Genomic DNA, 24,365 nt, shown 5'->3' on the forward strand with positions numbered 1-24,365 from the left:
TCTTTTCTAAGGTAGGTGAAATGAGGACCCAGTTTGTGGGGGCAATAAGCTGACTTTGTATAAATATACAAAAGTATGAAGGCTATTGCTTAACGCATTGTAAGCCGCCCTGAGTCTCCGGAGAAGGGCGGCATATAAATCAAATTAAAAAAAAAAAGCAAAGTGCAGGAGGACATACAGGAGTAAGGTGTTTGAATGCCGGGTGAGTAGGACTAGCCCAGGCGGGAACAGCCTTCAAATAATTGGTTATTAATAATGCCCTGGCCCTAATCCTGGGCAAAGGATTCAAAACAATTAACAAAGAGAAGACCCATTAAAGGACAATAGTACCTACTGATTGTTTTTGGAATTAATGTTCCTTTGGATGGATTTAAAATTTGATATTTTCCTGGTTCTTAATGAGAATGGGTTATCTTTGAAGAGGGAGAAGGAGAAGAGGAAATAAGCAGAATGTCTTTTTACAGCTATGAGAGATAACAAGCAGAGGAAGGTAAAATGGTTGCCTGCTGAGAAGAAGTGAAAGTGCAAATTGTGAATTGCTTGCTATTTAAAGAAGAAACTTTGTCTCTTTTTTCACAATTTGGATTATTTTGAAGAAAAACTAAGTAGGCTTGATTTTAGATGTACTTAATCTGTCTTTGGACTACTTATGGACAGTTGGAAAGAAATTAATTGGAACAATTAAAATTGCTGATTAATGGCGTGGCAACAAAAGGGAAGGATGTAGCAAGAGAAGAAGACATGATGATACCATATATGGAACACAAAAGAACTAAATCCTTTAGTCTTTATAACCTTACTGATACTGGAAACAAAAAGAAAAAAAAGTTTGGACAGATTGGGTAAAGGAAAAAACTGGAATATACTGGGTAGCAAGATGAGAAAAGTACTACAGTTTGATTAAAATGGATGTAAATGCTTTCTATGTAATTGATGTCTAAATAATGTAAGGAGGAGATTTCCTCTTTCTTCTTTCTCTTTTTTATTTTTTTTATTTTCCCTTTCCTTTCTTTATTATTCTCTTATTTTATTCCTCTTTTTTTCCCTTTCTTTTTTTGAATCTTTCTTTTTGATTTCTTTTGCCATACTTTTATTCTTTTTTTCTTCTCCCTTTCTCTTTCCTTTTTTTTACTTTTCATTATTATTATTGAGAGAAGTGATTTTCAAGGTGGGGAAAATGTGATTATAGAAAAAATATAAGAAATATGAAGATTATGAATGAATTTTTGATTACTAATAAGAATTGATGATAGATTTAACAATCACAGAAAATTGTTTCTTTAAAATAGTTTAAAATATTGTTCTTTATAGAAAATAAGAAAACATGAATGAAGCTTTGAATATTAACAAGAATTGTTTATAGATTTTATGATTATTTTTAAAGCGAGAAATGTAGAAAAACTACAAAAATGTGAAGACTTTGAAAGAATTTTTTAAATACTAATAAGAGTTTTAACGGTTACAGAAAATTGATCTTAAAGTGGTTTAAAATGTTGTTCTTTTTATAGTAAATAAGAGAATGGGAATGAATTTTTGAATATTAGTAAGACTTGTTTATAGATTTTATAATTATGGTAAATTAGTTTCTAAAATGGTGTAAAATGTTGCATTTCATAGAAAAACAAGAAACAAATAGGAAAGGGGAGAAATTTAAAGAAAATTAATAGTTCAGGAGAGAGTAGGAGAGAAGATATATATTAAAATGTATTATTATTTTAAATTGGTAAAGAAGTATGATTTTGGTGATCAGATGAGTAAAGCTAAATTGTGAATTAGTCAAATATAAGATTGGGAGTGGAGGAAAGCATCCCTGGAGAACAGCTGATTAGGCTGTGAACCAGCCAAAAATAAACTTAGGAGGAGCAGAGGAGATAATGCTGGAGAGCAGTTAAAACCAAACTGTGATTCAGCAAACAAATAAGGTTAGGAGTGGAGGAAAGTATTCCTGGAAACCAGCTAATTAAGCTGCAATCCAGCCAAAAATAAACCTAGGAGGAGTGAAGGAGATATCTTTGAAAAACAGTTAAAGCCAAATTGATAGAAGTGGAGGAAAATATTGTTGGGGAATAGCTATATAAGTTATGAACCATCTAAACATTAGAATTAGTTGTAATGGAGAAGAAGCTTGTAATTAGCAAAAGCAAAGTATTTTGGGTATAATAAATTATAGGTGGAAATGTGGCATAAATCTTAAAGTGAATTGATTTTGAAATGTTTTTAAGAGAGGATTAAAATATTTTATGTTGCTCATTAGATGTGATTCAAAAGAAACTTGATTTGATTTGGGTCTTTGAAGTAAGGAAAATATATGAAATGCTGATTGTTAAAATGATAAATGAATATTATAAAGAGCTGTTTAGATTTGGAGTTTAAGATTTAGGATAATACATAGTAGAATGTCTAATGCTAGAATAAGATGTTAGACTGAATGATAAAAGTTGGGTTTAGTTTTGTTCTTTTCTTTTCTTTAAGAAGTTAATGGATGAAATTTGGAATTTATACTTATTTTATACCGGATCAAACCCTTGCTCTAAAAAGATGTGTTTTATGTTTTATGTTTAAAAATAAATTAAAAAATTTTCAAAAAAAAAAAGAAAAGAAATTTAACATGTCATAAAAATGGATCCGGGAAAATCTATTTTTAAATGTTAGGCATTCTGTGGTTGTGCCCCTAATGAATCCTCAGGACATCAAATATGTCAACAACCCAATTAAATACTTTGGCCACACAACTATCCTATGCTGCCAGATTAGTGATCATAGTCAAAGAACTGGACTGAAATCTGGAGGACTCAAGTTCAGGTCTTCACTTGACTACAGATAGTGACTTTGGGCCACTTACATTTTTTTCAGTCCAATGTATCTACCGGGTTGTAATGTCCAATGTATCTACCAGGTTGTTTCAGTCCAATGTATCTACCGGGGAATAAAATGAGAGAGAGAGACCCCTATGTGTAGCACCTGAGCACTCATACAGAAAAGGTGGATACAAATGCAATAAATACATATGAGGCCCAATTTGTTGTAGTGAGTAAGGTGCTGAATTAGAAACCAGATGGTGAATTCTCAGTCTTGTCCTTCTTTAAGCATGAAAACAAACTATGTGTCTCTGGGCAAACCCTTCTCACAAGGTGTTAGGTGTGGGGAAAACAGGACATAGTGGCATTACATATGCTGCCTTGAACTATAAAAAAGGTTGGAGATAAATTTAATAATTAATCAAATAATCCTTAACTTTAGACATGCCAAATCAGCTAAGAACTATGGAATTTGATACCAGTGAAATAAATGACACGAGCAAATACACTTAATATTATCCAGACTACTGTTACAGTTATTATTGGGTTTTAATGTACTACTGAAAAGAGCTTACGTATCACCAGCCTCATCTTCTGGGTGAAGGATTACTGCACATTGCGGATTCCAGTTTCCTAGAGAATAACAGCTTCCACATATAGCCAAAACCTCTCCTAGAAAAGAAGTGTTAGAAAATAAATAGTAAACTTTCAAATATTGAGTATTCAGACTAACACAAATAACAAATAATATACAATGAAACAAAATGATACAACCTGAACTGATATCTGATCTAAATAAGCTTAATGACTGAATTAATTTCAGAGTTATTACATTTTTGTTAACCAAGTTCTTATTTTTGTCATATTTGTTTTATTTTAAATACTGCTTTATAGTTGTTTTTCTCTTCACCATATAATCATTGTGTCCAAAGTAGAATTACTTTAAAACATTATTTTGAATGTCCCATTTACACACAAAATAGCTGTTTCCTATCATTTTAAATTATTATTTTGGAAATGCACTTAAGTGTTTTGCACACAAACCAGTTGTTTTCAGTTTAAAACATTATTTCAAATTCAAAGCACTGTCCAGATTGAAAAAGCTTGTCTGAACTGTGTTCTGCACAGTTTGTACATATCTACTTCACATCCCATCTTAAATAAATAATAGCAATAACAGCGCACACAGCAGAACAGAAAATTCATAATTTTGTCTGAACTTTGCTGTAAAGATTACACTGAGATATATTAGGATTACTGGTATATGTATTGGCATTATATGGATATCGCAGTTGGGGGCACAAAAGAATGGGTTTTTTAATACTATGTACAACATCAGTATGTATGTGTAACATAGTTACACATCATTAGTTTTGTAAACGTTTAAAGCTCATATGTTCTAGGCTAAAAAAAGTCAGTTGCCTCTAATCTAAGGCATCCACAACTTGCTAGTTGCTAAAGCATTTGTTGTGCAATATTTCTGAATATGCTATCTAATAAAGTTTTGAAAGGGATCAATTATACAATTAGACAACATACAACCCACAAATGAAAAGAACAGAACAGCTCTACACTGCTTTAAAAGAGGGCCAGGCAACTTGAAGTGCCTTTTTTCTGGTGCCCAAAAGTTTACCATTTTCTGAATCATTAAATTTTGCATAGTTTTGTGGTGGTGGGAAACAAAACATTAAGTGTATGAATGTCAAAACTCATACTATCATACTCCCCCAGAACTTCCACTTCTACAACTGGGGCATCATACTAGAAAAGCTTTGTTAAAATATTCTTTATGCAATTATGAAAGTGATCGAAAGGGAAATAGCCAGGTGGAGAATGGTAGCAAGTTCAGCTTTCTGAAATATCATGCTGGATTATATCAGGAACTACAATATAGTGGCTTAGTGTATTTATTAACTCCAACTATATGGTTTGGAAACTGTAGCCTATGAGCTAGATTTACTTATAGATCAGGCGATTTTAGCTAATTCCATAAACCAAAACTAAACAATGACTTGGAACAATGTGCAAACCAAGCCAAGTAGCAATTTAATGCAAAAAAAAAAAAAATCATTTCTCTGTGTGAGATATTAGAAATTATCTTACTTATACTTCCTGACAATAACGCATGCTTTATGACGCATGCTTATCAACATTTCTCTCTGCCAATTCTCTACACTCTGGCTTTTAGGGAAGGGGGAGACAGGGAAAAAGAGCCACTAGAGAGTTATAATGCTTCAGCAAATCAGAAGTCACAGAAAAAGCAGCTATTCTTAATCCCATCCAGTTTGCCGAATAAAATAGGATATCGTATGGAGTTTGCTCTTGCAATTCCAGTACCCAGGAGCAGAATATGACATTGTAACAATATACCTATAGCTGAGGTTTCCAATGTGATGCCAGGGAGAACAATGGACCCATTATGATGTTTTTACTTTTTATTTAGAAGAGAGAGAAAAGACAGCAAGCTGCAACGTATAATGTTGGGTTCTACCATCATTTATTGCCTAGTCACAAGTTCTACTTTATATTATATCGCAGAAATATTTGTGAAGCACTGTTATGTAAGTGCTTGGGAGAAGGAAGGAAAATACAGGTAGTCCTCAATTTACAATAGCAATCAAGACTAGCATTTCTGGGCTATGCAATGTGATCATAAAGTGCAACAGCATCACTTAGGGATGACAATCTCTGCCATCCTTAATGGTTGCCACCATTAACTGAATCTCAGAATCATTCAGCGGGGAAACTTCCAACCATCTTATCACAACTAAATCAATGGGAAACCAGCAGGAAGTTGCAAAGTCCCAAGCTGCTTGCAAGCAGCACAGCAGGCAGGTCAATGGCTGCTGTAAAGTGAGGAAGGTTTGTGTGAAATTGCAAGAGTGGTTCATTGAAATACTGGGAGGTTGTATGTAAGTGCATAAGTAGCAGAGGAGACACATCAAGGCCCCAGGAAGATAGATGGGAGTGCATGAGTGACCGGTGCAATATGAGTGAGGAGGGGCAGTGAAAGGGTATGTGGGTAGGGGAGACTTACCCTAATGACCTTCCCTGCTGGCTTTTCCACCAACTTTCAAGAGAAGACAGCAGAGAAGGCAGTGAATAGTAATCAGGGGATTGCAAGGCCCCATAACTGGTCATAAGTGCAAGCCAGTTGCCAAACACACAGAATCATAATCTTGTGACTGGGAATTCTAGAATGGCCGAAACTCTGAGGACTGATTATAATCATCATTCATTTAGCACTGTCATAACTTCCAATGATTGCTGAATGAACAGTCTTAAGTTAAAAACTACCCGTATGATACCATTTTTGAGAAAAAAACATTCAGTTTGGGTAGGGATTAAATTAAGCAATAGAAAAAACTCTTCCCATAGAGTACAAGCAAGAAATGTAGGTGGTAAACTGGTCTGAAGAGTAAATATGGAAATTCAAGTTTTCATATACTTACAAGACATAATTATAGAAATATTTGAGAGGGCATAGTATTTGGAAACAGTATACTAGAACTAAGGAAACTTATCTTGTTCATTCAAAGTAAGTTTTTACATACATACTCATTAAATGCCAAGCATCAAAATGTAACAAATATCTACAAAATGTAACAAATGAAATTTTCCAAAAATCCCATCTACAACTGCCTGGATGTAATTTGTTACATGGAAAATTAACTTTCAATTCTATTGCAAGTCTTCACTAAAAACTACTTTGTACCTGGTGGAGATACTCCTCTTATTTCAAAGGTAACCTGACAAGGTGCCATCTTCAATTATTTTCAGAGTATAATAATCTGTTGAAAAAGAGAGGAAACCATCATGTTGTTATTTCATTTATCTGCACACATTCTTTCAAGAAAGAGCCCCAATTTAAATTACAATACAAGCCAAAATAATAGAAACAGAGGGTAAAAAAGAAGTAGTGAGCAAGTCATGTACTTTGAATTTCAGAGGAAAAAAATGTTATTTAGTGCACATCTAAACAAAGTCAAATATTAAATTTCTCTGCAAGGGAAGCAGCTCTGCAATCTGCCAAATTGATAGTAGCTATTAGCAAACTAGAGATGAAGGTCTATGAAATCAAATTGAAATATTCATACAGAATTGAGTGATTCTTCAAATGAAGCATATAGTAAGATATTTTTGCAGATTTAAAAGCCAACTTTTTTGTTAGTGCATAAATTATTTAAGCTATGCCCACCTTTTCCCAATGAAGCGTTTTTCAGAGTTACCTTTACAGCATCCCTATGATCATGTGATCAAAATTCAGATACTTGGCAACTGATTCATATTTATCACCACTGCAGCACCCCAGGGTCATGTGATCCCTTTTTGCAACCTTCTGACAAGCAAAGTCAATGGGGAAGCCAGATTCACTTAAGAACCAGGTTACTAACTGATCAACTGCAGTGATTCACTTAACAATTGTGACAAGAAATGTCATAAAATGGGGCAAAACTCACTTAACACACACTTATTTACACTCAGAATATGCTGCATATTCAAAGGACTAAGAAGTTGGGTATCCAGTATATGGGATAAGCTCTGACAAACCATTACTTTAAATCACAATAGTATAGTATAGCCTTTATTGTCATTGTACATCATGTATACAACGAAATTGGTTAATCTCAGTAACTGTATAATGTTTATTTTCCTTTACATTATTGCACAGCAGTCTTCAAATATTTCATTCTTTTGGGAAATAGATATATTAACAAACTTGCAATTTATCTAGTTCTATCAGTGTGTGAAATCCACACATAAAAGAAACTATATATCAACATTCAAGTATATTATTTACAGTCAAATCCTAACCCAATATAAAATATTTAATGCAATAGTAACTAAAGTATCTATTACTGCAAAAATTCTTTTTCCTGTGGATATCCACTCATCTGCATCTGCTTCTTCTCCTCATAGTTTGCTTTAATCTGCAATGCAGAATTCACTGACCTCAAACCTTCAGCTTTGAGCATTGCAGAAAGCCAGAAGAACATGTCATAATATGCATTTCATCTTTGTGGTCTACACAGTAATCAATGACTTTGCATGAAATGCAATAAAAGCATGTGAATAACTTGTTAGAAAAACTACTTTTCTGATATGGATAAGAAATTAATAAACTGCTGCTCACCAAATTCACTACTGTGAATTTATAAAGCATCAATGTTATGATTATATGTGATACAATCACCTTATAGGGCTTAGATAAGGAAAACCCAATTGTGAATTATTTGAATTCTATTGACTTAAGTCTCTGTCATGTTTACAACAGAGATAGTCATACATTGATAACAATAAACAACCAGGTACTTAGGATACATTGTCTTTAACAAGAAAAAAAATACAGTACACCATTGGAAATCCCCATGAAATCTACAGCAGCAACTACAGGAAGTCCTTGACTTATGACCACCATTGAGCCAAAATTTCCATTGCTAAGCAAGACAGTTAAGTCATAAAATGGGGCATAAATCACTTTTCTTGCCACAGTTGTTAAGTGAATCACTGCAGTTGTTAAGTTAGTAACACAGTTGTTAAGTGAATCTGGCTTCCCCGCTGATTTTGCTTGTCAAAAGGTCACAAAAGGTAATCATATGACCCTGGGACACTGCAACCATCATAAATATGTGCCAGTTGCCAAGTGCCTGAATTTTGATCTCCCCAACCACAGGAATGTTGCAACAGTAATAAGTGTGAAAGATGGTCATAAGTCACTTTATTAAGAGCTGGTGTAACTTTATTTATTTATTTATTTATTTATTTATTTATTTATTTATTTATTTATTTAATTTCTATACCGCCTTTCTCCCGTAGGACTCAAGGCGGTGTACAGTCAAGAACAATATAGACACACAAACATCATAAAATTGCTAATTAAAATTATTACTTAGTTTGGTCAATTAAATAAAACCCAGAATTAGATCACATTTAAAAATTCATTCACATGTTCATATGTTTAGCCCCGCCTGTTGGAACATCAGGGTCTTGAGGGCACGGCGGAAAGCACGGAGATCAGGGATATTCCGTATCTCCGGGGGCAGTTCATTCCAAAGGGTTGGAGCCCTCACAGAGAAGGCCCTCCCCCTGGGAGTCGCCAGTCGACATAATTTGACTGACGGTACCCTGAGTAGTCCCTCCCTGTGAGAACGAACTGGTCAGTGGGAGGCTATTGGTGGCAAAAGACGGTCTCGTAGGTACCCAGGTCCTAAGCCATGGAGCGCTTTAAAGGTGATAAATAACACCTTGAATCGCACCCGGAAGACCATCGGGAGCCAGTGTAGCTCGCGTAGGAGAGGTGTTACATGGGCGCCCATAATCACCCGCGCGGCTACGTTCTGGACCAGTTGGAGCCTCCGGGTGCTTTTCAAGGGGAGCCCCATGTAGAGAGCATTACAGTAGTCCATACGGGAGGTAACTAGGGCATGAGTGACCGTGCGCAAGGCGTCCTGATCCAGAAAGGGACGCAACTGGCGGATCAGGCGAACCTGATAAAAGGCACCCCTGGCCACGGCTGTCAAATGATCTTCTAAAGATAGCCGTGAATCCACGACGACACCCAAGTTGCGGGCCCTCTCTGTGGGGAGTAAGATCTCATCCCCTATTGTCAGTGATGGTACCAGCTGACTATACCGGGACGCCGGAAGCCACAGCCACTCGGTCTTGGAGGGGTTTGAATGTCATTCAAATCAACTTTGAATGATCACTAAACAAATGGTTGTAAGTCAAGGACTACCTGTATGGCTGCTTGATTTAAGGCTAAGAAAGAGTAGGTTGAATTGAAATTTAAGCAGAAGTAGTTATGTAAAGAAAGTAAAGTATGATTTATCATAGTTAATCAGGATGGCAACAGAGGGCTTTAATGCTAAAGACACTGTCCATTATCTATATACTACTAAATCCCTTGTGTTTGTAATCTTTAAGCGGGCAAAATGTTGAAGCAGAAGGGCAAATCTTTTCAACCAAAGTCCCTCAAATGAGCTTACAGAATACTGGGACTCAGGGAATGAAATTTGGGAAAGTTGTGACTGCTTCACTTCTAATGGATTACTGCTTTTTCAGCGCTGCTGCCTCTGCATTGTTGCAGTCGTGTGATCCTCATTTTCAATGTTCTCTGACAGCTTCCCAGCCACTCATGCAATCACTTGGTTCCTACTCCACCCAGCACTAGTCATTAATTGCCTCTGGGAAGGAAGGGAAGGAGGAAGGAGCACAAAGAAAGGGAGAAGAAGAAAAAGGAAGAAAAGGAAGAAAAGAAGGGGAAGGAAGAGAAATGGTAGTGAAGGTGGGAGATTTTGGATGATCACTGCCAGCTTCCCACAAGAAAATTCAATGGGGAAGCTGACAGTAGGTCAGAAGTTGCTCTTGCTCTGAATTTTTGCCCTCTGGTGGTCATTCTGTTTCTCTGCTTAAGTAAGGAAATCTGTCTGAAATGAGATTTCAGAGGTCACAGGATGTTTACTAGCATGTTAAAGATGACTTCCAACCATTCCAAATTGTTATGGAAAAAAGTGAGCAGACTCAGCTATAATATCAAAGCAGCAATAAGCAGAAAGAACAAGTTCTTCTTTCATTAGTGCTTCTAAAGCAGCTCAAATCACAAAGAATAGACTGAGATTATGGACAGGCTAGTAAAGGAAGTTCCACATACCAGAAAGACTGAAAATAATAAAAAAATATATCTTACATATTTTGGCATGAAGAATGTGTGTATGTGTGTGTATAAAAAGTTTACCGTCAGATGTTCACCATCAGAGATTTGACTTTAAATATCTTATATCAGAATGTTGTTCCCTCAATAGTCCATGTCACCATAACACTTTACACCGAGTACTTAAGAATAGAATAGAATTCTTTATTGGCCAAGTGTGATTGGACACACAAGGAATTTCTTTGGTGTATATGCTCTCATATATATTAAGTTAAGAATATATTGTAAGTTACATTGTCTTATTGAAAAAAAATGAAATGCCAATTTTTTCCACATGTGGTCTTTTATATTATAAAATAGGGACGGTATCATTAATTGTAAACTGCTTTAGGTTTTTTTGGCAATATGTTTCAATTACATAAAAAAGTAAATACTTGCTACTTACTGGACCAACTAAAAGAATGAGTTCAACTTTAGTCTAGATTTATGTGCAATACTGTATTTTTAAAAAAATCAGGTTACCTACAAGAATTAAAATTATTTTCCCTATAATTCAGAGAAAGCATGTTTATCTTTAATAAAGAATCTCATTCATCAAAGAATTTCTAAGTAAGTCGATGCTTTCATTTTGAACGCTACTTAAGGCTTAGTATAATCTGATAGTCAAACTAGAAGTGCAAGCTTGTGAGCATTAATACAATTCCATTCTTCCCAGACACCTGTTCCATATCAGTTGCTTCAGTGAAGCAAGATTCTACTTATCAGGACATGCAGCAAAACCTTTAAAATTTAGATCTCATCTTGTCTATATGGATACAACCATGGCAAGTACAGTAATTTAAAACTTTTATACAGTCATCTTTGACAGATTCTTCCAACTCAATGACAAATGGGATCAAGGAGAAGAGTCTTCTCTACCATGACCTGCACTCTCTAAAACATCTTGTCTCCTAAGGTAAGGTCTGCCTCTACCTTAAAAAAGCCTTAAAACTTGGCTCTGGTTGGCCTGGGGCCTCAAAGGAGGAATGATTATGCTGAAGGTGATTGATTGAGCATCCGTACCATTGGATTTAATCTTTAATTGTTGTTAATCTTAATCTTGATTTTAATGTTTTTATATTTATGCTCTTATATTGTAAGCCACTCAGAGTCACTCGGGAGAGTTAGAAAGCATATAAATTTTCATGACAATTTGGTATTCTCCATTTGCTCTGCAAAGTACAATCCAACCAACTTTCATTGTTTGTTTGTTTTTTCTACAGACTACTCAAATCTTAATAGCTGTCCTGAAATCACTATAGCCTAGAATTAAACCAAGGATTTTGTTTGTAGCACCAGCCATTATAAAAGGGCTTTGTCTTTCCTGATTGTAAATGGCTATATTCACCTACCACACATTAAAGACAATTAACTGTATCCTGTATGTATGAAATTGACTAGAATTTAATAAAGATGGTTGGTGGCTAAATAGGTTGCATGGATTAAAACATCTGAATAACCTTGATTGAATAAGCCATCACTCAATCCAATTTAAAAAACCAGATGTTTTATTTTAGTTTTTCAGGTGCAAAAAGTATGTAGAAATTTACATGTAGAATATTCATTTTTATTGGAAAATTGTATGTTATGGACAATTAATCCATCTTTGCCTTCTTCTGACATATCAAGGCTACTGTTACATGACATTGAGTTACATACCAAACAACTACATTGTAGCTCAGCATGTTATGCTAACTATACATATATTCATATACTACAGCATATTGCAGAAACCTAGAAAATTGAGTTAGATAAACCACAGTTAAGATAACCATGAGTAAAGCATATTGTGGAAATGCAAGCTATTTTTATTTATTTGCAGCAAATTATTTTGGTATCGAAGTTGACTCAATCAGGGCAAATTTTCATATTGAAACTTGTGGTTCAAATCAGATATTACTTAACTCTCCCCATCTCCCAGATAGGCTGTATTAACATATTAAGATAAAAGTGTGTCTGTCTAATTTCTGGCTTAGTGCACTGTATGGACGGGTGCTATGGTTAGTATATGGCTCAGTGCTTTGTAAATCCAGATTATTTGAATTAATATAGTTTAGTTAACCCTGGATTAATTTGCTGTATAACTATATCCATACATACATAATGGGAAAAAAGGGTATTAGATCAGAGAACCCACACAAGATCAATACATACACGACTATAACATTTTTTTAAATAAGTGTCTATTTCTGTACTGTTTTCTTCTGTGCCGTTCTTAAAACCATAGGAGCTCTAATATCCTCCTTTACATCTGATCAGAAAAGGGAAAGTTGGCCATCTTTCAATTGAGATTTATACCAGTCCAGAATCTGAATTAAGAGACTCCTACTGATGACAAATATATTTCATTTGCTACATCCCCCTAATGGATTCCCAATTATGGTTAAGCTAAGAAGCAAAAAACTTTAATTGAATAGTTCCCTTCTAGAGTAATACTAATGTTTGATTGCTAGAAGGAATCTGGCAAGTGTGTCTAATTGTGAAAAAGGCCAATTGGACAAAAGTAGGATGCTTTTAATATCCCCCCCTCTTCTTGTACCATACAGGTGAAGGAAGTTAGCACCCACCCCTCTCCTAGAAGAATGAAATATTTTAGGAAGTATTAAAAAGATAGAATATTATGTTTCCCTAGATGAGAAAAGGAGAAACATGTTTTAAAGACAAAGTAGCTCTCTGTAGCTCCCTGCCCACCCACCCCCTTCAGCTCCAGGGTGGTAGGATTAAGACATGGCCCTCAGGACATGACAGGATTAGCTCTCTATCCATCTCACCACATGGCACCTGGGAAGATTACATCACCCAGCAAGGCTCAACCAAGCCTAGGACACAGACAGTCTACAAAGTTAGCTAAGACCCCACCCCCATGGGAGTCTGACAACCAATCAGAATACAAATTCAAATACAAATCAAAGCTCAACAGAGGGTATAAATCTCTCTCTCTCTCTCTCTCTCTCTCTCTCTCTCTCTCTCTCTCTCTCTCTCTCTCACCCATGTGCCTTTTTTGCCCAGGACCTCAAATCATGTGGTCCTGTCCACCATTAAAAACCACCTTTCCAAACAGCCACCATGTTTCCAGTGTCTTTCTCCCCACTTGGAACTGAACCCAGATGGACATTTCTTCCAACACAGGAATTTCGACAGCAACTCAAAATGACAATATTCAAAAGCCAAATATATCATTTCCCAATCAAGATTCCCTCAACATTTCCATTTTTCAAAATAATGGCAATTGTATGGGATTGTTATCAGAACAATAGGCACTTAAAAAAAAAAAACCTTGGCTTTTCCTCCTTGGAATCTGTTATTAAACAAAAGGGGGAGGGGGGGTTAGGCCCAGAGGAATGCTATTAACCTAGTGCAATCATCTGGTCTTTTTCATCTTTTTCTATCAACAGCTGAAGTCACAAAGGAGGATTGCAAAGAAACAGCTAGCCTTGAGCTTTCCTCCCCATCTGACAGCCTTTTCCCACAATATTTCCCAGAAGAAATATTTTTAAATATCTGAAGCTAAACTTCTTTGAGTTACTGGACTTTTATATTAGTCCACAGCTTGTTCAAAAAATATGAATCCAGAATCAAAGATACAATATCCTCATTTTTAAACAAATCCTCAACGTTTAACTAGTCTAAATCATCAGTTTTAGGAGCACTGTGTTTTCACAAAGCCAAGAAGTACACTGAGCAAAACCAAAACAAAGTCACATAGTCACACTATCTTCAATTGCTCCAAAGGTTAAAAGACCAATTTAACACTGACCTTCAAGGAGTAGGACTGTGCACAACCTACAAAACAAAATAAACCCCCCAATCAATAACAATGGCAGAAGTCTCCAAAACATAGTTTTGTTAAACAACAATTAAAATACCATAAAGTAAATCACTTGTGGAAATACCATTTTTTCTGCCCTTCTCTGAACTCGTCTTTGTCCCATTAAACTATTACTCTCAGAATTCCTTGCCTTTCTCTCAAGTGAACTGAACAGTGAGCTGTAATCTATTAATCAACCTACAAACTGCCTTGTATGCCAGTCTCAAATTCTACTTGTGCTATTTCCTCCTAAATGTGTTGTTTATTATGATCACCCTGTGTATCTTTAGTCTGCATGGATGGTTATTTCATTTTTTTAAATTTCCTGAACACATAAGTCTGCTCAACAGCCTTTAATGGTCAAGTCTCAACAATTAGAGCTGTTGCCCCAGTTCATACAAAGACACGTGCATCACCCTGTCTTACCCTTCATTGTGTACTGCTCTTTAGCCAAGCTGTGTAGTTTACTTTGGTGTAGTAGTCATATAAATTGGCATTGTTTTAGATTTCCTGAAATCGATTTGAATCCAGGATTTGTCATAAGTCTGAATTCTCCAGAACTCTTTGTTTGGGGTCAGAACAGCAAACTAACTAACCATCCTACCATGTCAAGAACATGTTATCAAGAACAGGAAGAGTCACCACATCACCCCTGGCCATCTTGTCTTAAAGCCTGCAAACCTACCTCAGTCAATTGTGCTTTATTCAGTCAAGTGTCACCTTACAAACAAGCGCCCAGTAACCCCGTCAATTCGTGCCAGTGGCTCTTTTAAGTAACCGGTAGATCACGAGTGAAAAACAATGGCGCGGCGGGGGGGGGGGGAGGGAGAGAAACCCACTCGTCCCCGACCCGGTGATCTCTTCCTCCCAAGTAGTGCAGAACTAGCGGCGCTGTAGCAGTTAAGGTCCGGAAGGGGGAAAAAAAAAACGCTTTGCTGAGGGAGGAAAGAGCTCCATTATGTACCGTTAACGTTTCGCTGCCGCCGCCGCCGCCGCCTGAAGACCGGGACTAACCTGTGCCGGCCGGGAAAGGCGAGAACTGCGGATGGAAGCCGGTCGGGATGCGGCAAAAGCACCAGTTGGCTCTCGCTTCCTCCCTCGGGCAACCACCTTTCCCCCGCAGGGAGGAGGAGGAGGAGGTCGGCTTTAAACGTCAGCGGCAGTCTCGAGGAGGAAAAAAAGGGGCGCGGCGTTCAGTTGTTCAGTTGACGCCTCAGCTTCTACCCGGCCTAAACCAGTTACAGCCGCCCGGCTGAAACCGCCGTCGCCGGGCGGCGAGAAAGGAAAACAAGCGGCATCAAGCGGCACGTGAGGCGGGCGGCCAATGGGAGCGCGCGCGTGCGCGGCGGGCGGGGGGGGAGGGAATTTGTGTGTTTGTATGTGCGTGGAAAGGCGGTGGGAGGGGCGGAGCGAGCAAGGGGAACGACAGGAAGGGCGACACCCTTCTTAGGAAAACGCGCGCGGGCGGTCTCGGGAAAGCGGGGTTGGGGGTGGGGCCTATCAAGGCCGCGTGGCTGAATAAGCAAAGATGAGAATGCGAGCGGCAGTCCTGTTCTTATTGTGGCACCTACTATTGCTGGGCTAGTTGACGTTTATTATTAGACCATTTATAATAACACACAAGTATGCAAAACGACCTATAATAAACTCTTTGGTTGCTTGCAGTTTATTTTCTAAGGAACTGTAAGAAGTAATCGCCACCCTCTCCCCCACGGCAGGTCATTTTAAAATGTATTCCTAGTTGACTTGTGATTGATACTACCCTGTTTCCGCCAAAATAAGACATCCCCTGATAATAAGCCAAATCGTGCATGGCAATTCAGCCAAGCGCTTATTTCATGGTTCAAAAAAATATAAGACAGGGTCTTTTTTGGGGGGGGGGGACGTTAGACATGCTTTTGAATACCACTTAAGTCAGTGAGTGCATTTTATTTCCAGCGGCTTTCCCCCGACTTGGAACTGGACCGGATTTTTCTTCCCACAATGACGACACAATGACGTGTCCGTACCTGAGGCACATTGAGGCAAAACATCAATGTTTTGGAGATTGAAGCTGTGATTAACAAAATAACACAGCTGGAAGGGCCCTTGGACTGGAGGTCTTCTAATCCAGGGGTTCCCAACTCTCGGTCCGTGGACCGGCACCGGGCCGCAACACGCCAGCAACCAGGCCATACAAACCACTGAAGCCCCATCCATGGGATGCAGGCAGCATGCAAAACCATGACCCCTCCAGTCCATGGAAAAACCTGGTTGGGGCCCACTGTTCTAGTCCAACCCTCTGCTCAACCCTCAGGAAGCCCTATACCTGTGATGGCGAACCTATGGCACGCGTGCCAGAGGTGGCATGCAGAGCCCTCTGTGGGTGCGCACGCTGTTGCCAGCTGCTCTTCTGCGTTCTGTCGCACGCATGCGCACTGGCCAGCTGCTCTTTTCCGGGTTCTGGCATGCACATGCTGGCGCACATGCGCCTGCCGGAATCCAGAAGAGAGCAGCTGACCGGTGCGCATGTGCTGCTGGAACCCAGAAGAGCAGCTCGCCAGCTGCTCTCTTCCAGATTCCAGCACTCTGCCGCGTTCGTGCACTCCAGTTTCGGCAGACACTGCCAAAAAGGTTAACCATCACTGCCCTATACCTTTTCAGACAAATGGTTGTCCAATCACAAAATCATTTAATGGTATCAGTACACATGGAAAAACTCATTGTTAGGCATTCCCTTCTTGCCAAAATCGATTTACATAGCTTAGTATTGTATCATCTTCTTCAGATCAGTCTTTTTAAGGGAAAAACTGAAGCACTCTCAGTTTCAGTTCCTAAAAACAACCGTGAAATTTGTAGATGTCAAGACTACGCTTGGATTGTACAGAAGCAAACAAAACAATTAGAATCAATTTTATTGCTTTATTTATTTATTGAATTTATATTGCCGCCTATGCGCCCATGGCAACTAAGGCGGCTTGCAGAATAAAAGACCACATTTAAAATAATAAAAAGAATCAAATAAATTAATATAGTACAATATAACAAAATAATTTAAATTGTTCCGGCATGTCCCAAGATGGCGGCGGTCGGCTGAGCTCCGCTGAGGAGATGGAGAGGTCGCTGGTGTCAGGGGTCTTCGGGAGCCGCTTTAACTATCTCCGGCTCCAGTCCCAATGAGGGGAATGCCCGCCCTGCCTGCTGAGGGCTTTTTCGCCCTCCGGAATACCAGGGCAGGGCGGGACGCGCTGTTTGAAGCCGCCGCGGGAGATGGGGCGGCGGCCTGTTAAAAACAGCTGTTTCCGGCTTGTCAGAGCCGGGAGGAATGGAAGCCGGAGCGTTCGGCGGCGGTCGGCGTTGCTATGCGGCGGCGGCTTGGAGGTGCCCTTCATCCCTTCGCCCCTCACGGATCTCTGGGACGCTCTCCTGACGTTTTTCGGGGGTCCTGGAGGCACCATGGGGAGCCCAGGGTGCTGGTTGCGAGCCGGCCGCGGCGGCGGTGGTGGTGGCGGCGGCGGCGGCGGAAGGCAATGGCAGCCACGGATCATCCGGCTGAGGAAAGAACTTGCAGCAGGTGGATGGGGGAATACAGACAGCCTTGCCTTGCCCTCAGGATTACCATCTGCTCTTTTTTTTTGAGCCTTGACCCCTGTCATCCGGGGTTTGTTTGTCATCAGAGCTGAGACTGGGGATTTGGGGAGTCTTGGGACAGGAGAGGCGGGAGGCTGACCAGGGCTCTATCGGTCGCCTCGGGTGGCTTCTCCTCCCCCCCTTTCTTTCTCCAGGTATGTGTGGGTGTTGGCCTTTGATGGCCACCCACCCTTGGACTTGGACTGGGTTTTTTGTCTGCTATCCCTACTTTCGCCCCAGGGAAGAACTTGTGCCTGTGGGATTATCATCATTGTCTTTAATAACTTTACAAATTGCTGGCTTCTTGTGCGACCCCAAACTGGAGGAGAACTGGGCAAAATGGTGTGCAGGTGCTGAGGGGGCTGTTTGTCATCTGCCAGATGAAAGGATGGACTATTGTGACTTTATTGTCGGTGTCATCTGCCCCAGTCACTGTGAGAGGGTGACTGGAATAATTATCCTCCAGACGTGGGGGGATGTCACTGGCCCCTTTCACTGTCGTGAGAGGGCAGTGAACCAGCTCCTGATATGAAGATCTACTTTGACCCAGTATTATTGGACGATCTGGTGAAGCCCTGACCAGTTGACTCTCCATCTCTGTTTTGTGCGATGTTTACGGCTGCTGACCTGCTTGCGCTGCGAGACTCCCCCCTCTCGCAGGTTTGGCCCTCCTCACTATCGAGGGCCTACCTTGATGACGGATTTTGGAATCCCGAGAGGTGGCATGCGGTGAGGAGGGGGTTGTGGGGTTTTTTGGGGAAATTTTTAGATAAGGTTTTAAAGGTTTCTGGGAGGGGGGTGGGTTCGGTGGGTTTGGGGGAGAACCTGTTGGGGAGGAGGCCAGAGCCGGCTGAAGAGCACGACACTAGAGATGCGGGAACCGGGGTCAAGGAGGGGGTTAGAGCTTGTGTTATGGATGGTCATTACATCAGTACTGTGGGTGGGAGGGGCAGATATGGCGGGAGCAGGGGGCCACATCAGGTTGTGGGAGCGCGCGCCCGCTGGCTCCAAGCGGTGGCGTGCTCCGGCCTCCAATGCTCCCCTCGTTCCCCAGGTTGCACAGACCCTCAGGCCCTGGGCCTTCGGCTGATGCTGTGCAACGCCCAGTCCGTGGTAAATAAAGCCCCCCTCATTTGTGATCTTGTTCAGGAGGGGGGAGCGGACCTGGCGGGTATTACGGAGACCTGGTTGGGCCAGGAGGGGGGGGTCCCCCTCGTTGAGATGTGCCCACCCGGTTTCCGTGCATTCCATCAGCCGAGGACACAGGGAAGGGGCGGGGGGGTGGCGGTTGTCATTAGAGAAGGTCTTGGTCCGAGGGAGGTCACTGTTCCTCAGACGGCTGGTTGTGAGTCCCTCCTTGTGAAGTGGGGTCATGGGGTGCAGATGGGTGTGCTGGTTACGTACCTGGCTCCCTGCCACATGACGGCAGCCCTGCCCGAGCTGCTCAACGTTATAGCCGCGGTGGCGGTTGACACCCCCAGGCTTATGGTCATGGGGGATTTTAACCTGCCATCCGTTGGTGAGGCGTCTGAGGCAGCTCAGGAGTTCATGGCTTCCATGACGGCTATGGACCTGACCCAGTTAGTTCATGGCCCTACTCACACGGGGGGAAACACGCTAGACCTGGTTTTTGTCTCTGGTCAGTGGTTGAGTGATCTTGAGATAGGGGATATAGTGATCGAGCCCTTGTCATGGTCAGATCACTCCCTCCTTCGCTTTGACCTTTGAACCGCCGCACCCCGCCGCAGGGAGGCGGAACCATTGAGGTGGTACCGCCCCAGGCGCCTGATGGATCCTGATAGGTTCCAGACGGAGCTTGGGCCATTTCCTGAGGCTCTGGCACACGGCTCGACTGAGGAGCTGGTGGCCGCCTGGGATAGGGCGGCCGCTGGAGCTTTGGATCGGGTCGTGCCTTTGCGGCCTCTGACCCGGCGTCGATCTCGCCTGGCTCCTTGGTTCACCGAGGAGCTGAGGGAGATGAAGCGCCGGAAAAGACGCCTGGAGAGTGGTTGGAGGGCCAGCCATTCTGAATCTGACCGAACACTGGTAAGGTCTCATATTAAGACCTACCTGGTGGCGATAAAAGTGGCGAAGAACTATTTTGCCACTCTTATTGCGTCATCAGATAATCGCCCGGCCGCCCTGTTTAGGGTGACCCGCTCCCTGCTCCACCAGGAAGCGCGGGAGGACCCCTTGGAGGGTAGAGCCGAGGATTTTGTACAGTATCTGTATGACAAAATCGCTCAGATTCAGGAACATCTGGACTCTGACTGGGTAGATTCAGCGGGGAGGACAGAGGCAGGTCTTGTGAGTATTATCTGGGAAGAGTTTGATTCTGTGACGCCCGAAGACGTGGACAGGATACTGGGCAGACTGAGCGCAGCCACATGTTTACTGGACCCGTGTCCCTCCTGGTTGGTGCTGGCCTCTCGGGAGGTTACACGAGGCTGGCTCCAGGGGATTATAAATGCTTCCTTGAGTGAGGGTGTCTTCCCTGCCGCCTTGAAAGAGGCGGTGGTGAGGCCTCTCCTCAAGAAACCTTCCCTGGACCCGGCAGTGTTGGCAAATTATCGTCCAGTCTCCAACCTTCGCTTCGTTGCGAAGGTTGTTGAGAGTGTGGTAGCGCGACAGCTCCCCCAGTACCTGGATGAATCGTCGTATCTGGATCCGTTCCAGTCGGGCTTCAGGCCTGGGTACAGCACGGAAACGGCATTGGTCGCGTTGGTTGATGATCTCTGGAGGGCTCGGGACAGGGGTTGTTCCTCTGTCCCGGTCCTATTAGACCTCTCAGCGGCTTTTGATACCATCGACCATGGTATCATGCTGCACCAGCTAGAGGAGTTAGGGGTGGGGGGCACCGTCCTACGGTGGTTCTCCTCCTTTCTCTCTGACCGGTCGCAGTCTGTGTTGACAGGGGGGCAGAGGTCAACCCCGAGGCCCCTTGTATGTGGGGTGCCACAAGGGTCGGTCCTCTCGCCCCTTCTGTTCAACATTTATGTGAAGCTGCTGGGTGAGATCATCCGTGGTTTTGGGGTGAAGTACCACCAGTACGCTGATGATACTCAGCTGTACATCTCCACCCCGGACCACCCCAATGATGCCCTTGAAGTGATGTCCCGGTGCCTGGAGGCCGTGTGGATCTGGATGGGGAGAAACAGACTCAGGCTCAACCCATCCAAGACCGAGTGGCTGTGGTTTCCGACATCCCGATATAGTCAGTTGGTGCCATCGCTGACTATTGGGGGCGAGTCACTGGCCCCCACGGAGAGGGTTCGCAACTTGGGTGTCCTCCTGGACTCACGGCTGTCTTTAAAAGAGCACATGACGGCCGTGGCCAGGGGGACTTTTTATCAGGTCCGCCTGATTCGCCAGTTGCGTCCCTTTCTGGATCGGGACTCGTTAAATATGGTCACTCATGCTCTCGTTACTTCCCGCTCGGACTACTGCAATGCTCTCTACATGGGGCTCCCCTTGAGGAGCACCCGGAGGCTCCAGCTGGTCCAGAATGCGGCCGCGCGGGTGGTTATGGGAGCAACGTGGCGCTCCCATGTGACCCCCCTCCTGCGCGAGCTGCACTGGCTCCCGGTGGTCTTCCGGGTGCGCTTCAAGGTTTTGGTTACCACCTTTAGAGCGCTCCATGGCATCGGACCGGGGTATCTACGAGACCGCCTTCTGCTACCAATAGCCTCTCACCGACCAGTACGCTCCCATAGAGAGGGGCTCCTCAGGGTGCCGTCGGCCAAACAGTGTCGACTGGCGGCCCCCAGGGGGAGAGCCTTCTCTGTGGGGGCACCTACCATCTGGAACGAGCTCCCCCCAGAGATACGGAAGATCCCGGACCTGCGCACGTTTCGCCGTGCTCTCAAAACTTTTCTATTTCAGCAAGCTGGCCTGGCCTAACTCCCATCTTTTAAATTTTTAAATTTTTTTAATTCGTGATTTTACAAATTGGGTGTTTTAATCTGTGTTTCGGCCGAAATATTTAATAATTTTAAGGGATTTTTTAATATTTGTATTATCTGTATTTTATCTTGGCTGTTCACCGCCCTGAGTCCTTCGGGAGTAGGGCGGTATAGAAATTTGATTAATAATAAATAAATAAATATCAGTTTTTGATACCATCAACCACAGTATCCTTCTGAACCGGTTTCTTGGATTGGGAGTGGTTCACTATGGTTTGCAGCTCTTGGTGGAGGAGCAGTTAGCAGCAGTGGCCGGAGGTGTGTGTGGGTGTGAGCTTTCCTATTGAAGGCACCTGTTCCTAACCCAGGAGTCTTGTTAGTCTCTTATTCCTTGGTCACTTCTTGGCTGGATTATTGCAATGTACTTGTAGGAAGTTAGCACCCACCCCTTTCCTGGAAGAATGAAATATTTTAGGAAATAATAAAAAGGCAGAATATTATGTTTCCCTAGTTGAGAAATGGAGAAACATGTTTTAAAGACAAAGCAACTCCCACCTTCCTGCCTTCCCCCTCTCCCTTTGTTAATGGGCCAGAGGCAGAAACTCAATCTTTGACTATAGGACCTATCTGCAACACAATAGCAACAGAAACTAACACAATGGGACCCATCTAGGACAGAAACTCACCACATGGCACCTGGGAAGATTACATCAGCCAGCAAGGCTAGCTAAGACCCCCACCCCCTGGGAGTCTGACAACCAATCAGGATACTCTTTCAGGGCCCCAGGAAGTTCAAAGCCAGAGAAAGTATACAACCCCGGGGACTCACTGTATCTTGGCCCTTTTTCTGTTCAGGAACTCAAGCCATGTGATCCTGTCCACCATTAAACCATCTTTCCAAGCAGTCTCCATGTTTCCAGTGTCTTTTTCCCCACTTGGAGCAGAACCCAGAAGGATATTTCTTCTTACATACTCTACATGAGGCTGCCCTTGAAGACTATCCATAAATTGCAATTGGTCTGGAAGAGTTTTGAAAATCAAATAACCTTTACCCATGGGCCAAGAAGTTATCAAGTATTTCTTTCTGCATTTAATATATTGTAGATTATGATTGGGTTCACATATTCCATTGCTATGGCTTATTTGAACATTATTTTCTGAATTACAATTAGCTGAGATTACACGACATATTAAGTGATAAATCATGGTTTACAAGCCACAGTGATGGAGTCAAAGTTAAATCAAGCAATATATGACCCTTGCCTGTATATTACACAGCTCACATCCAAACCACACTTCCATTTACATTTGTCTTCAGAGCCAGATATGAAGCATTTATTTTGCTGAAATAAAACTCAGTTTTTTATCCTTAATAGATGTATACATTCCTTAAATGTATAAGATTTCTATCTTTATTCTTAGTGTGCCTTCTCAACAAACTTTTGTCTAATCTGTTTAATTTGCAACTTTGATGATTTCAGAAGTGATTTTAATTAAATCTTAAATGAGAGACGGTATCATTATAAATACTGTGGAAAATTAATTAAAACTGCACGATTGTAAAGGAGATATTTAATCTGAAATTATGGGGGTTGATATGGTCCAATTACCATTTCTGGTAAAGTAACAAGAAAAAGCAGCTGAGATTTATCTGATTTGTAAAAAAACTCCTTACTGTGTTCCAGGTTCTTGAAACAGCAGCTCTAAATTAAGAGAAATGGGTATTCTCATGGAGGTAGAATATCTCACTAGGGAAGATACTCAGAATAAAAGGGATAACCTGTGCATAAAAACAAGTACATCTCCAGAATACAGTCTTTTAGGAGCAACCTTCTAAGATAAAAAGTAAACACTGATCCATTTAGTGGATCAGAAACACACAAATATTTGAAGCTGGCAATATTAATGAAGAATACCAAGAAGGAGTTGGATCTTAGAATAGCTCTATAATCCCAGTGTAAAGCTTGGAGCACCAATATGATAATGGATATCACCCTTGACATCAACTGGGCTGTCTGCCTTTATCAGATTTCTGTATTGTTTTACAAAACCATCACCATCATAAAACGAAAATCTGCTGTACTGCAAAAAAGAGTACCACCCTTCAGGGTAGTATTTATTTCTAAGAATACCTTTGGCCCCCAAATCAACTCTATAGGCTTTTGTAGGAAATCAAAATGATGGGTGGCTATAACTTAATGGTTTCTTGTGTTCTCTGTGTATCTTTGCCCAGAGAAAGGAATAAATATGGAATATCTCACAAGCTAGAAAAGAAGCAGTAAACTGGTGTTCTATTCCCCTATTCCTGAACGGCATTAATTTTGTGAATGGGCAAGTTTCCCTCCCCAGCCAAAAGTACTCACAACGTAAGTTCTACATTCTAAATTCCTTCACTAAATCTAAAAAAGAATATGGAACTCTAATGTTATTGGCAGCCATAAATCTCTTGGACACCAAAAATAGAATAAAATCAACAATCTTAAATCATCTTTGGAATCTTTGCTGTTATTTTTATCCTAAACCATCCTTCTCTTTAGCATTTCATTAGAATTGATCAG

At 41.5% G+C, this 24,365-nt stretch overlaps 2 protein-coding genes across 5 annotated transcripts in view; one reads left to right on the forward strand and one right to left on the reverse strand.

The window, feature by feature from the left end:
• GPCPD1 (glycerophosphocholine phosphodiesterase 1) overlaps positions 1 to 15,529 on the reverse strand; it is a 53,898-nt gene extending 38,369 nt beyond the window's left edge. For 2 of the 4 annotated variants that reach the window (XM_070933048.1, XM_070933051.1), the window contains exons 1-3: positions 15,261 to 15,529; positions 6,514 to 6,589; positions 3,374 to 3,470 (exon numbers count right to left, since the gene is read on the reverse strand). In XM_070933048.1, coding sequence (XP_070789149.1) covers positions 3,374 to 3,470; positions 6,514 to 6,562 — 146 coding nt within the window. In that variant the 5' untranslated portion in view covers positions 6,563 to 6,589; positions 15,261 to 15,529. Of the gene's footprint in view, positions 1 to 3,373; positions 3,471 to 6,513; positions 6,590 to 14,245; positions 14,272 to 14,981; positions 15,056 to 15,260 lie in introns of those variants that run through there. The other 2 variants (XM_070933050.1, XM_070933049.1) reach the window with 2 other exon arrangements.
• Positions 15,342 to 24,365, forward strand: part of SHLD1 (shieldin complex subunit 1) — a 66,023-nt gene continuing 56,999 nt past the window's right edge. Inside the window, 4 exon segments of the mRNA XM_070933054.1 lie at positions 15,342 to 15,407; positions 15,409 to 15,499; positions 15,502 to 15,597; positions 19,763 to 19,768. Of these exon segments, the coding sequence (XP_070789155.1) occupies positions 15,342 to 15,407; positions 15,409 to 15,499; positions 15,502 to 15,597; positions 19,763 to 19,768 (259 nt within the window).

This window comes from Pituophis catenifer, unplaced genomic scaffold, assembly GCF_029215685.1.
Source record: "Pituophis catenifer annectens isolate HBS135680 unplaced genomic scaffold, rPitCat1.0.hap2 SCAF_1, whole genome shotgun sequence".
NCBI classification, from domain to species: Eukaryota; Metazoa; Chordata; class Lepidosauria; order Squamata; family Colubridae; genus Pituophis; species Pituophis catenifer.